At 41.9% G+C, this 12,430-nt stretch overlaps 1 protein-coding gene across 1 annotated transcript in view; it reads right to left on the bottom strand.

Moving 5' to 3' along the window:
* The window catches only part of ARHGAP42 (Rho GTPase activating protein 42), a 297,832-nt gene that overhangs the window by 13,575 nt on the left and 271,827 nt on the right, over positions 1–12,430 (bottom strand). The window contains exons 20-22 of the mRNA XM_054015601.1: positions 10,364–10,744; positions 7,093–7,249; positions 4,513–4,575 (exon numbers count right to left, since the gene is read on the bottom strand). Coding sequence (XP_053871576.1) covers positions 4,513–4,575; positions 7,093–7,249; positions 10,364–10,744 — 601 coding nt within the window. The remainder of the gene's footprint in view (positions 1–4,512; positions 4,576–7,092; positions 7,250–10,363; positions 10,745–12,430) is intronic.

Consider the following 12,430-nt stretch of genomic DNA (forward strand, 5'->3'; position numbering starts at 1 on the left):
GCATAAAGAAATAATAACTACGCTGCTTTTCTGTCATGGGTATTATACATCAGTGACAGGGATTAGATCCAGTGTGGAGCAAAGGGATACACCATGGTCTGATAGCTGGGTTCTCCACCAGATTGATAGCTTATCCTTAAAGCTAGGTTTGAGGGACAGGGAAAAGTAGTGAGAGTGAGGATGGAGAGGCAAAAATGCAGCTGGGACTGGAATGAGGGAGAGAGTTATCAAAATCTGAGTAAAGATCTGGGAATGGGCATATATTCTGCCTACCAAAATGCACTAATTTAGAACTCTCATTTTGTTGGTCTCTGAATAAAGAGATCTAATCAAACTGATGCCACTGTGGATAAAGTGAATGGATAGCACGTGTGAAAAATCAGGACACTTTTTTTTCCAGGGTGGGGAGTATAATTGCATATATAGGACAAAGCCCCTAATATCAGGACGGTCCCAATAATATTGGGACATCTGGTCACCCTAACTGCAGAAGACACATGTTTATGTATAGCTGAAAACAGTGCACAGGTTTAAGATAAAGGAAGCAAGCAACAGAGGGGTGTTCATGGCGGGGGTACATTATAGCTGACCAACCTAGGAAGAAGAGGTGAAAATGCTGTTTCTAGGAAGGGTATTAAGCATGTCCAGATCACAAGAGTGATAGTAAAGGAGACAATCTGCAGACACCTGTTGGAAAATGAAAGTCGATGGGACTTGTGCTCCTAAATCACTTAGGTGCTTTTGAAAATGTCACCCATTGTGTAGATGACAACGTTTTGTTTCAGGCAGTAGAATCTACAAATCGCAATGTAGCTATTTAGAGGCTGGATCCTGGATTGGGAAAAAGTAGTTGAAAATCTGGAAGCAAAGGACACTGGTGATTCCAGAGATTAATAATGGAATAGAGGCTTTCCTCTAGGTGCTGGTTCTACTTTAGCAGGACCAAAAGCTGTTACTATCTGATGATTGTTTGGTGGCTTATGTGAAATGAGTTGTCAGGAATTGTCCAACTCCTTCCTCATGGACTCAATGGACACAGAGATTGAGCCACTCTTAATCAGCCCCAGTGTAGGGATGACACCCTTGGGGGACTGGTGTGTGGGAAGCCTGTGGCGCTCTGCAGCTTGCTCTGTAGAGTGCACGCTTTATTCTCTTGGGCTACCAAAACGTGATGCTACACATGAGCACTACATTCAACAACATTTTATTTTTCACGTCCAAAATGGCTTCTGGTTGTTTTTTGTTTGTTTGTTTGTTTGTTTGAACTTTGTAACCATGGTGAGGAAATGGAAAGAATCCTTGTTTTAGGTCCTGATCTTGGAAGTTGATCTGTGTGAGAAGACTTCTGGGGAACCCCACTGACTGGCCTGGGAATTGAGGTCTGTGTGTGCAGAGCAGTTTACAGGGCCAAAGCCTCGTGGTGGAACATATTCGGCCAAGTTTTACTTGGCAGACACAAATTTTAGAAACTGAATTACACACTGTATTGCAGCTTCATTTATAACAGAATGCATAGTGCCCCTTTAACACTGCAACATTTACATGCATGAGAGCGTGGATTCCTGTACTAACTTACAGAAGGACATCGGATCTCAAAGCTCAGATACCAAGCAATATACACTCCAGAAACACTTCATATGGATGAATGGATGAAGGCGGCAGTAATGTTGTAAAGTCAGAGTTTACCATACTTTTACTGCTGGAATTCCTGCATACGTGTGTCTGTGTTTCCCCCCTTCTCTGTTAAAATGATCCATATATTTGTATTTTTATGAATGCACATACTCTTTCTAGTAGGCTATTATGGAGAGATCAAGAAAATTAACTTGTGGGGTGAGACAGGTCATATTTACATGATTTCAGTGGAGCAAAGAGACAGAAGAATGCTTTAAGGGCTCAGTTTGGCCCTCACGTGCATAGCACGCATGCAGGTTTAAGCAAGAGCTGGTTCTGACTGCTCCCTTGTTGCAGAGGCTGGTCTGACTCAAACAGCACTGCAGTAACAGCTGAGCCACCTTTTATCTCTTCCTTCCTCATTCTCCTTGTTATTGTCACTAGTCTGCTTTCTTATGAAGACTGGATAGAGGAGCTTTTAAGCCTGTCAAGCCTTTCCTCCTTTGCCATCTATCCTTTGCCCTCCACCCCCATTATGAAGCTGCACAGCTACTTTCTTCTTTGTCAGACTCTTGCTTCTTATGTGGTTTATATACAAGTACAACAGAATGGGAACTGAGCAGGAGGGAGGAAGGGGAGCAACGCACAGTGGGAAGGAGGAGGAGCAGAGTAGAGGTAGAGTGCCAGAGAACAGCAAAGCAGGGCTCTATCGAGGCTCCTTCAGCTTGTGTGCCCCACCCAACTCAGCCATGCTGCTGCCTTTTCCCTCCCTCCCTCCCTCCCGTCACATCATAAGGTCCTGGCAACTCAAACTGATCAGCTTTCTCTTGAATTGGATCCTGCCACCTGCTGGGTGGCAGTCAGCTGTCAGGCCTAGACTGTAAGTTACTAAGCATTTTGGTGCCTGCCTGCTTGCCAGTTTCACATCAGCCCCTACGGTTCCATGGATTATTGTTATTGGATGTTATATGTCTGTTACTCTATTGCTCGGAGGTCCCATTAGTCTCAGGGTCTTGTTGTTCTAAGTGCTACACAAAAAGGTGGCTGTGATCCCAGTCTCATAAATTGGAAAGCCAGAAGGGACCACTGTGATCATCCAGTCTGACCTCCTGTATAATACAGGCCGTAGAAGTTTCCTGAGTTAATTCATGTTTGAACTAGAGTATATTTTCTTAAAATCAGGGGATGGAGGATCACAGGGCATGGATCACTTGATGATTATCTGTTCTGTTCATTCCCTCTGGGGCACCTGGCATTGGCCACTGTAGGAAGACAGGATACTGGGCTAGATGGACTTCTGGTCCCAGTATGGCCGTTCTTATGTAATCCAATACTGATTTTAAAATTGCCAGTGATGGAGAATCCATGACAACCTTTGGTAAGTTGTTCCAATAATTACTTACTGTCGCTGTTAAATATTTGCACCTTATTTCCAGTCTGAATTCATCTAGCTTCAACTTCCAGCCATTGCATCGTGATATATCTCTGTCTGCGAGACTGAAGAGTCCACTACCAAATTTTTGTTTCTCATGTTCCTCATTTTGTAACTTATAAACTGTCGTCAAGTCACCCTTTAACCTTCTCTTTAAGCTAAATGGATTGAGCTCTTGGAGTCTCACTACCTTAAAGTGCTTACAATAAAGACAAGGTAGACAGGAAGGGTGGGGGGGGGGAAGTAAGATATAAAATATACATTTGATTTCTTTAACAGTCTTAGGTTTGTAATTATGTAAGTAAGTGCTGCTCAGTCTTGCCACCAAGTCTTGGCTGATTTCTTATAAAATCATGGCAGAAGGGACCATGAGTAAGGCTACAATTCTGTTACGGAGGTCACAGATTCCGGAACTTTCTGGGACAACTGTGACTTACCTCTTCTGGGGCAGGGCTGAAGCAGCTGTCAGCCCTGGGGCTGCTGGAGCAACAGCCTCCAGAACAGCTGACCTGTGGCCAGTCCTGGGGCCTCCAGAACAGCTGACTGGCGGCTAGCCCTGGAACTGCCAGAGCAGCAGTCCCCGGCCTGGCAGAGCAGCGGCTGGGGTTGGGACAGCCCTCCTGGGGTTGGAGCAGCAGCAGTCAGCCCCTGCCGCAGGAGCAGGTGCTAGTCCCCATGGCACTTTCTCTTCTCCCCCCCCCACCTCAGGTGTTTCTAGTAAAAGCCAAGGACGGGTCTCTGGCTTCTGTGAATTTTTGTTTATTGCCTGCAACCTGTCCACTAAAAATAACCATGACAAAATCTTAGCCTTAGCCCTGAGCCATCTTCTGATGGTGCTTGAGCACTCTCTTGGTGCTGGATCTGGAACTGTTTATTTGCCTTTAATCTAGCCCTTTGGTTGGGAAATGTATGGAAGCCCACAGTGAAATGCGACAGAAAGAAAAAGAAAGCAGAATGGAAGGAAGAAGAGGTTGGACAACATAGAGATGGTTCCACTTCCTAGAGGAACGCTATCCAAGGAATGGATGTCTGCTCTACTATAATTAAAGTGACAAGACGAAAACAAATCCAATGGCTGTGTAAACAACTAAAGGGCCCGTGGGATGATCACAGATTTCCCCAAATGGAAACCGAAGCAAGGAAGCTATGGTGGGAAGAATAGTAACAAGCCTGATTCTTTTTATCCAAAGCTAGAGTTTGGAAAGGACAGTTTCACTAAGAGGCAGCCTACTGTCTTCGGCTTCTGTACAGGTACTGTCCCAGTGGACGGAGAAAATCAATGGTCTAACTTTCTCTCTTTCTATGAGAGATATAGAAAGGATGAGCCTGACACATGGGGGCATGTTTGCATGGCAAGGGATGCTTCCTTGGAATGTACAAAGTATTGTTTCCCACTCCTCCACATCCATCTCTGAGAGCATATGGCTTTGATTTTTAACTACAATTCAATTGTGTAGGGCACTTACCGTCCTGAAGAAGTTTGTTTAAGTGAACCAGCACTTTCGAACAACTGGGCTCTTGCGGCCACTCTGAAAATTGAGTTAAGAGGCATCTGGTTTTAAACTTGTCCCTTTCAATGAATTGCATAGAGTTATTTCAGTTTTAATAATCTAAAGTAGCAGTTCTCAAACTGTGGGTTGGGACCCCAAAGTGAGCTGTGATCCCATTTTAATGGGATCGCCAAGGCTGGCGTTAGACTTGCTGGGGCCTGGGGCCAAAGCTGAAGCCCAAGCCCCACCTCCTGGGGGTGAAGACTGGCCCCAACTCCTGGGGGTGAAGTCTGAGCCCCACTGCTCGGGGCCAAAGCCCGAAGGCTACAGCCTGGGGTGGCAGGGCTCAGGTTGCAGGCTCCCAACCTGGGGCTTGGGCTTTGGCTTTACTCCCCACATTTCCCTCCCGTGGCAGGGCTCGGGCAGGCTCAGACTTTCGTCCCCACTCTTGAGGTCATGAAGTAATTTTTGTTGTCAGAAGTGGGTCACAGTGCAATGAAGTTTGAGAACCCCAATCTAAGGTAATTTTAGTTGCACGGACAAGAAAATGTTAATTTTTATTTTAAATTCTGTATTTGATTCTTAAAGTGACTGTGCTCCCTTTTTCAATCTGAAAAATGTAGAAACAGTGGAGGAAACCAAGAAGCAAGTCATGCTGAGCTTAGGTCCCAGTTCAGCAAGAATCTTAAGCATGTGCCCAACTTGAAGGACATGAACAGTCCAACCAGTTTCAAGCTAGGCATGAGCTAATGTACCTTGCTGAATTGGTAAAACAGGAAGGAACTCTGCTGAAAATGCAACACAAAACATTCCCATAATTTTTAATTCATATTCATGTCTTGTCACTAAAAAAACCTGAAGTGAGTGAGATGTAGTTTCTGGAGAGGGAAAATGGGTGTTATCATTTCTGGGTTCACTGACCGCCAGTCCTGTGCTATAAGCACTAGAAAACATTTTTAACCCACAGTTTATGTGAAAATAATCATTTATATTTTGCAATGCATTCCGTCTCAAGAAATCTCTAGCTACTTTATCAAAAACAAACAAATTATTTAACCCATGCATGCAATGGAACACATCAGTTTCAAAGAGGAATTAAATTTGTCTTGCTCTGATTTCTGACTGTCAAAAGAAAGAGGTGATGATGAATAACACTTTATTCCTTGACATATCGCCTGGACAGTCTGTGGCATTTAGATCTCTTAAATAATAAACACAGAAGAAGCAGAGAGATAATGTTAGAGCTGGCTGAATAGTATTAGTCCAATAATTTATTCGATGGATTAATTTTCTCTCCTCAGTATTGGCTTAATCCAAAACCCAATGATTAAATCAATGGGGGTCTTTCGCTGATTAGAGCTGGGTGAAATTTTTCAGATGAAACTTTTTCACCAATAAATGAAGATTCAGATTGACCAAAACATTTCACGGATGAATACTTGTTGATTTGTTTTGGCCAAAACAAAACAAAAAAAGAAAAACTTTTGGAAATGTCCGAACAGACCATTTCAACAATGTCACAATGAAACATTTCGACTTTTCAGGCTACAGTCACAAGAGGATTTGGGCATCATTCACAAAGCCACCGGAGGAGGAGGCCATGGCAGTTGTGCTGCCCTTCGCTTATCACCTTTAACCTATAGGTTAGGGCACTCCCTTGGGATGCTGAAAACCCAGGTTTGAATCCCTGCTCTGGAGCAGGGGTTTGAACCCAGGTCTCTCCCTCTAGAGTGACTGCCCTTCATCACCAAGATATAGGGTATTTTGGGGGAGGGGGGCATCTCTCAATCTTTCCCGTTGAAGATGTTCTACTTTGTGCAAAATACTTGAATAGTCACTGGGAGAGTGAGAATGACTCTACATCCCAGTGGCTAGGGTATTCCCATATGAGGGGACACACCCAGGTTCCAGTCCCTGCTCTGATGACTTCTTAATTATTTATACAAAGTGGAACAGCTTCAACAGGAGAGACTGAGAGACCCCAGAACTAGAATAGCCTATAGTCTGGTGTTTAGGGCACTCACCTAGAAGGGGAGAAAATTGCATTCAAGTCACTGCTCCAAAACAGGGATTCAAAGCTGGGTCTCTCACATCCCATGTGAGTGCCCTAACCTCTGGGCTAAAGGTTATAAGTGTCACTCCCTTGTCTTCTGTTTCTGTGAATCTAGCCCTTCATTTCTTTTGCTTTTATTAACGACACATGAAATGAAATGTCTTGGTTCAACCCAAACCAATTAGCCAAAAATTCAAATACATTTTGATTTCAGTTCAACTCAAAGCATTTTTTTTTATTTTTCAGAACTGCCAATAAACCAAAAAATCCATTATTCAGAGAGCTCTGCCACTGATTTCAATACACTTTGGGTAAGCCCCCATCTGCCTAGTTTTCAGAGTTTACGAATCTCGATGAATAATTCTCAAAGATGACAATTTCATTTGATTTATCTGATCAAATATTCATGAATACTTTTCCCATCATTCACCCAGCTGTATAGGATAGTTTGTATGGGAACATAATGCAATACATCAAATCTCCACTAAGTCTTGATGACTTACACGGATCCTGGTCTCTGATAGCCATTACTTGATGCAGTATCCAATCTCAATCTCCTGCGCATTTTGGGTGGCAACTCAGGATTCAGTGGAGCCTTTGGTGTATCTTTGGAATCAATTGAGGCTAAGCTCTGTACAGATCCACTGCAACTTTTGTTACCTACAGGGAACAACCAGAATGCGGGGAATATAATAAGATTTCAGTGTGCCTTAATAACATGTATATCATACATAAGAAAGCAGGATTTTTAAAAAGAAATAAAATAGGTAGAGACAATGCTTACCAAGAAAGAGAACAGACAGCCTATCAAGCAGAAAGGTAACTAGAAAAGCATCACCACCAAAAATGGAGAGAATAATATTAAAACTTTGAAGAAGGCGGAAGATTCTTATGCTGCACCAATGAATATATAATACGTTTTCTGAACACTGATGATGCTAAAACTCCATTAGTAAAACACTACACAAGCCAGACTCCTGTCTGTTTAATACTAATAGCTCCCCCCAAATAAAAACAGAACAAACAAACAAAAACAGGTTTCTGAGGTTTTTGTAGATGAAAATTAAAACTTGTTTAAATGACTATTTTGTTACCATATCTTAATAAAATAAAACCAACTTTGCATAGTTTGGATTTTATCTGTCAGAAACAGAAGGCCCTAATGTAATATTATATAAATATTCAGTAATAACAGCCAGGAAGCCTTTGAAAAAGATGTCCTTGTCCTTGTACCTGCTTTGTTCTTACATATGACTTTCACAGGTTTAGGTAATAGGATAATAATAATGATAATAATAATAATAATACAGTGCTTCACATTTTCAAAGCACTGTATAAAGACTAATACATTTCATACATTTCTTGCAAGGCAGGTAGATTTTACTTAATAAAGTTCCCAATTTCTAGATGAGGAAACAATTACTCAAAATGATCTATCACCTAGGAGCCCTACATAACCCCATTGTGCTAAGCACTGTACAAATCTACACAGCAGATCAGTGGAAGAGCTAGAGGTAGAACTCAGGGGTTCCTGGTTCCAAATCTCATGTTCAATCCATCAGAATTTACTGTCTCGATGATTGTGTTAACTTTAGTAATCCACAACATTATAAATAAATTGACTTATTTTGGTATCTATTTTTAAGGGCAATGCCCAGTCAATTATCAAGGTATTGTGAAATCATCTTGTGATGGACTGGACTCAGTTTCTGGATTCCAAAACAGGAGAAGTGGCCAAAAATATCTTCTTTCATTCCATGTGAGCACACAGACATGTTCAGCCACACCTTTGTAACCTACTGGCTAGATTATATGCTATACTTCAACATAAGAACGGCCATACTGGGTCAGATCAAAGGTCCATCTAGCTCAATATCCTGTCTTCCAACAGTGGCCAATACCTGGTACCCCAGAGGGAATGAACAGAACAGATAATCATCAAGTGATCCATCCCGTTGCCCATTCCCAGCTTCTGGCAAACAGAGGCTAGGGACACCATCCCTGTCCATCCTGGCTAATAGCCATTGATGGACCTACCCTCTATGAATTTATCTAGTTCTTTTTTGAACCCTGTTATAGTCTGGGTCTTCACAGCATCCTCTGGCAAGGAGTTCCATGTGTTGACTTGCCTTGTGTGAAGAAATACTTCCTTTTGTTTGTTTTAAACCTGCAGCCAATTAATTTCATTTGCCCCATAGTTCTTGTGTTATGAGAAGGAAGAAACAGCACTTCCTTATTTACTTTCTCCACACCAGTCATGGTTTTATAGACCTTTATCATAACCCCCCTTAGTCGTCTTTTTTCCAAGCTGAAAAGTTCCAGTTTTATTAATCTCTCCTCATATGGCAGCCACTCCATACCCCTAATCATTTTTGTTGCCCTTTTCTGAACCTTTTCCAATTCCAATATATCTTTTTTGAGATGGGGTGACCACATCTGCACGCAATATTCAAGATGTGAGCATACCATAGATTTAGATAGAGGCAATATGATATTTTCTGTCTTATTATCAATCCATTTCTTAATGATTCCCAACATTCTGTTAGTATTTTTGATGGCCACTGCACATTGAGTGGATATTTTCAAAGAACTATCCAAAATGACTCCAAGATCTCTTTCTTGAGTGGTAACAATTAATTTATACTCCATAATTTATAAGTATAGTTGGGATTATGTTTTCCAATGTGCATTACTTTGCATTTATCAATACTGAATTTCATTTGCCATTTTGTTGCCCAGTCACCCAGTTTTGAGAGATCCTTTTGTAGCTCTTCGCAGTCTGTCTGGGACTGAACTATCTTGAATAGTTTTGTATCATCTGCAAATTTTTCCACCTCACTGTTTACCCCTATTTCCAGACCAGTTTTGAATATGTTGAATAGGACCAGGCCCAGTACAGACCCTTGGGGGACATCACTATTTACCTCTCTCCATTCTGAAAACTGACCATTTATTCCTACACTTCGTTTCCTATCTTTTAACCAGTTACCGATCCATGAGAGAACCTTCTCTCTTATTCCATGACAGCTTACTTTGCTTAATTGCCTTTGGTGAGGGACCTTGTCAAAGGCTTCTGAAAATCTAAATACACTATATCACTGGATCCCCCTTGTCCACATGCTTGCTGAGCCCCTTTTGGGGCCACTTAAAGAAATGCCATCTTCTAAGTAGGACACACTGACTAGAGCACATTACATCAGCGCTTAGCCTTCTGCACCACTTGCCAATTCAGCTTGCAATTCAAGGTATTGGTAGAGTTCTACAAAAATCCTACATGGTCTCAGATCCAGTTATTGTAGAAACAGTCTTGACCTCTTATGAGATGCAGCTGAAAACAAAGCGAGCATATAGCCTGAAGTGGTGAAAGTGAGGGTGCTGGGGACTGGGTGTTCTCAGCCCAGAGCCCTATGTACTTGAATTCAAAACCCAAGTCTTGTCACCTTTAATCATGATGCAAGACTCATCTCTGAGAGTGCTGAATCCTGGCTAGCTACTCCAGCCCTACATGTAATTAAGCAGTGCTGGGTGAGGTGAGACCACTGTTCCAAGTTGTGAGAAGGGTTGATGACTTCTAAACTATGCAAAAGGCACAAATGAAGGGCACCTTAGAAATATTGCTCAAAAAATGTCTGGACAACAAAAGAACATGGTGGAAAGATTCCAAAGTAAATGAACAAAATCAATGAATTTCAATTTTGATTAACTTAATTTTTTCTGGTGCAGCATGTTTAACTCAGTGGTGTCCTGATAGAACAACTTAATGCAAGGACCTACCTTCTGCTGAAGGGATTGATCTGAGGGAGGAAGCTGCAGACCTTTTCAGCCCAGACAGACCATAAAGCCCTTTTTTGGTCAGATCTATCGGTGGAGATGTATTCTCTGGGTTAGTGACAGAAGATACACTTTGACAGTCTGACTCCACATCTGTTTTTGTCGCATCCTCCTTAGAGGAGGATTCTGGACTTGTGGTCCAGAGGCCTGAGCTCTTTTGTCCATTGGAAGAAGGTGGAGATGCAATCCATGGAATTCCTCCCGATTTCTCCCTGGGTTGGGATGAGGCGGATTTTGTGGTGCTGTTTTGTTCTGATGAATGAGAAGAGAGCGATTCTATGCTGCCCATGGGGGTGCTGTCTGGGCTACTACTGTATGAATCACCTGAAGAGGAGTGGGGAAAAGAAGAAAAATGACATTTTGTGTGTAAATTACACTTTCTCAAAGTGTCCATTTTCCTAATGCATATGTGGCCCCTGGAGTCTTCAATAATCATCAAACTCGTTAGTATATGGCTTTTGCAGATGATAATTCTCCAAAGAGAATGGATATTTGATTAATTTGCATTTCAATGGGGCAGCTGTTTTATGCCCCCCTTCTATGTGAAGGATGCAGTCACATATTCTTCTGGTGGCCTGCTCCAGCCATAGGCTATCACGACAATTCATGTGACTCGGATTGATGCCAAAGTCTCCGGTTCTATTGTTTTGCAGCAACTACTTCTACTATTTTATTTTAGTTTGAACTTTCCAGTCTCTTTACAGATTGCAACCCTGGAAACTTTTTACTTCTGGCTCCCTATTCTCCAACCCCACTGCTGAAGACTCAGGGGATATGGCTCTTGGATCCTGGGATTAACAGAAGCAGGAGGTTCATCTTTGCCTCTGTGGACCCAGCTCTCAGCATGCTCTCCTATTTAACCTGAAGATGACCCAGGAATTAGGCCTCATTAAAACAAGTTAATGTCATCTTTATTGGGCACAATGTGTTAATTTTAGATATGGTTGAACTGTTTTAAGAATGAGAAGGGACCTTTGGAAATAGTGGAACTTCTCTACACAAGGAGTGGGGTGGCAGCAGTCCATGGGCTGGTGTATCCTCTGCACATGGAAATCAGTTCCATATGGGCTTGCTACACATCAGTGCACTGTAGGAATCACCTAATTCTTTATTAAACAAAGGCCACTGAAGTTACTTTGGCCAGTAGGCTGGAGTAGCAGCTAAGAAGTTCCACGTCTTAATGGTGATTCTTAACTGGCACTTCGCTTGCCATCTGTGCATGCAGACACCCAGTTAGAGTGTCTGCACACGTTAGGAACACACAAGCATCTGCATGTATCTAATTTTGAAAAGTTGATGCTAGGTACCCACGAACTCCCCTTCTTTGGAGACTTGTACAACAACTAGGAACAAAAAAACTCCACCATTAATTTACAACTTTATCTATGAATTTACTTTTTTATGGCAGTAACATAAAGGCTCCTTGAGAAGCCATGAGAACTAAAACTTCTTTTGCAATCAATTTCATACCAGTGGAGATGCTAACATTTAGCAGATTAAATTCAATCTTGACTACAATTTGTACTGAAATTCAACCCCTCCTAATGGTAATTTAAGAAAAAAAAAAGTGGGTGATAATGAATAAAGAGGGATCTTTTATTTGAGTATATATGAAAATGAAGAATCACTTTAGGTGGCAATTTACTGCAAAACCCCCCCCCCAACCTCTCTATTTTTAATTATAAATCCATATAGAAGACTAGGTTTAAAGTTCAGTCTCCATGCCATTCAGTGCTTGACCTTTTTGTTAAAATTGCCAACATGGGTGTCAATTAACAACAGCTGTGTCGTGATTTTGGTGGAATAGATAGCTGTCTACTGGGACTTAGACAGAGACCACATAATTCATTTCACACACACGGAAGAGCTGTCTAATGGTAACAGCTTTTGGCCAAGACTAACCTCAACTGGATTGACCTTATTATTGATGAGGTGAAATGCTCTATTATACCATGTCCAATCGTCAAGATCTTATTAAAAGCAAACAAAGCGAAACTTGTATTCTTTTTA

Source organism: Malaclemys terrapin, chromosome 1, assembly GCF_027887155.1.
Source record: "Malaclemys terrapin pileata isolate rMalTer1 chromosome 1, rMalTer1.hap1, whole genome shotgun sequence".
In the NCBI taxonomy this organism is placed as follows: Eukaryota; Metazoa; Chordata; order Testudines; family Emydidae; genus Malaclemys; species Malaclemys terrapin.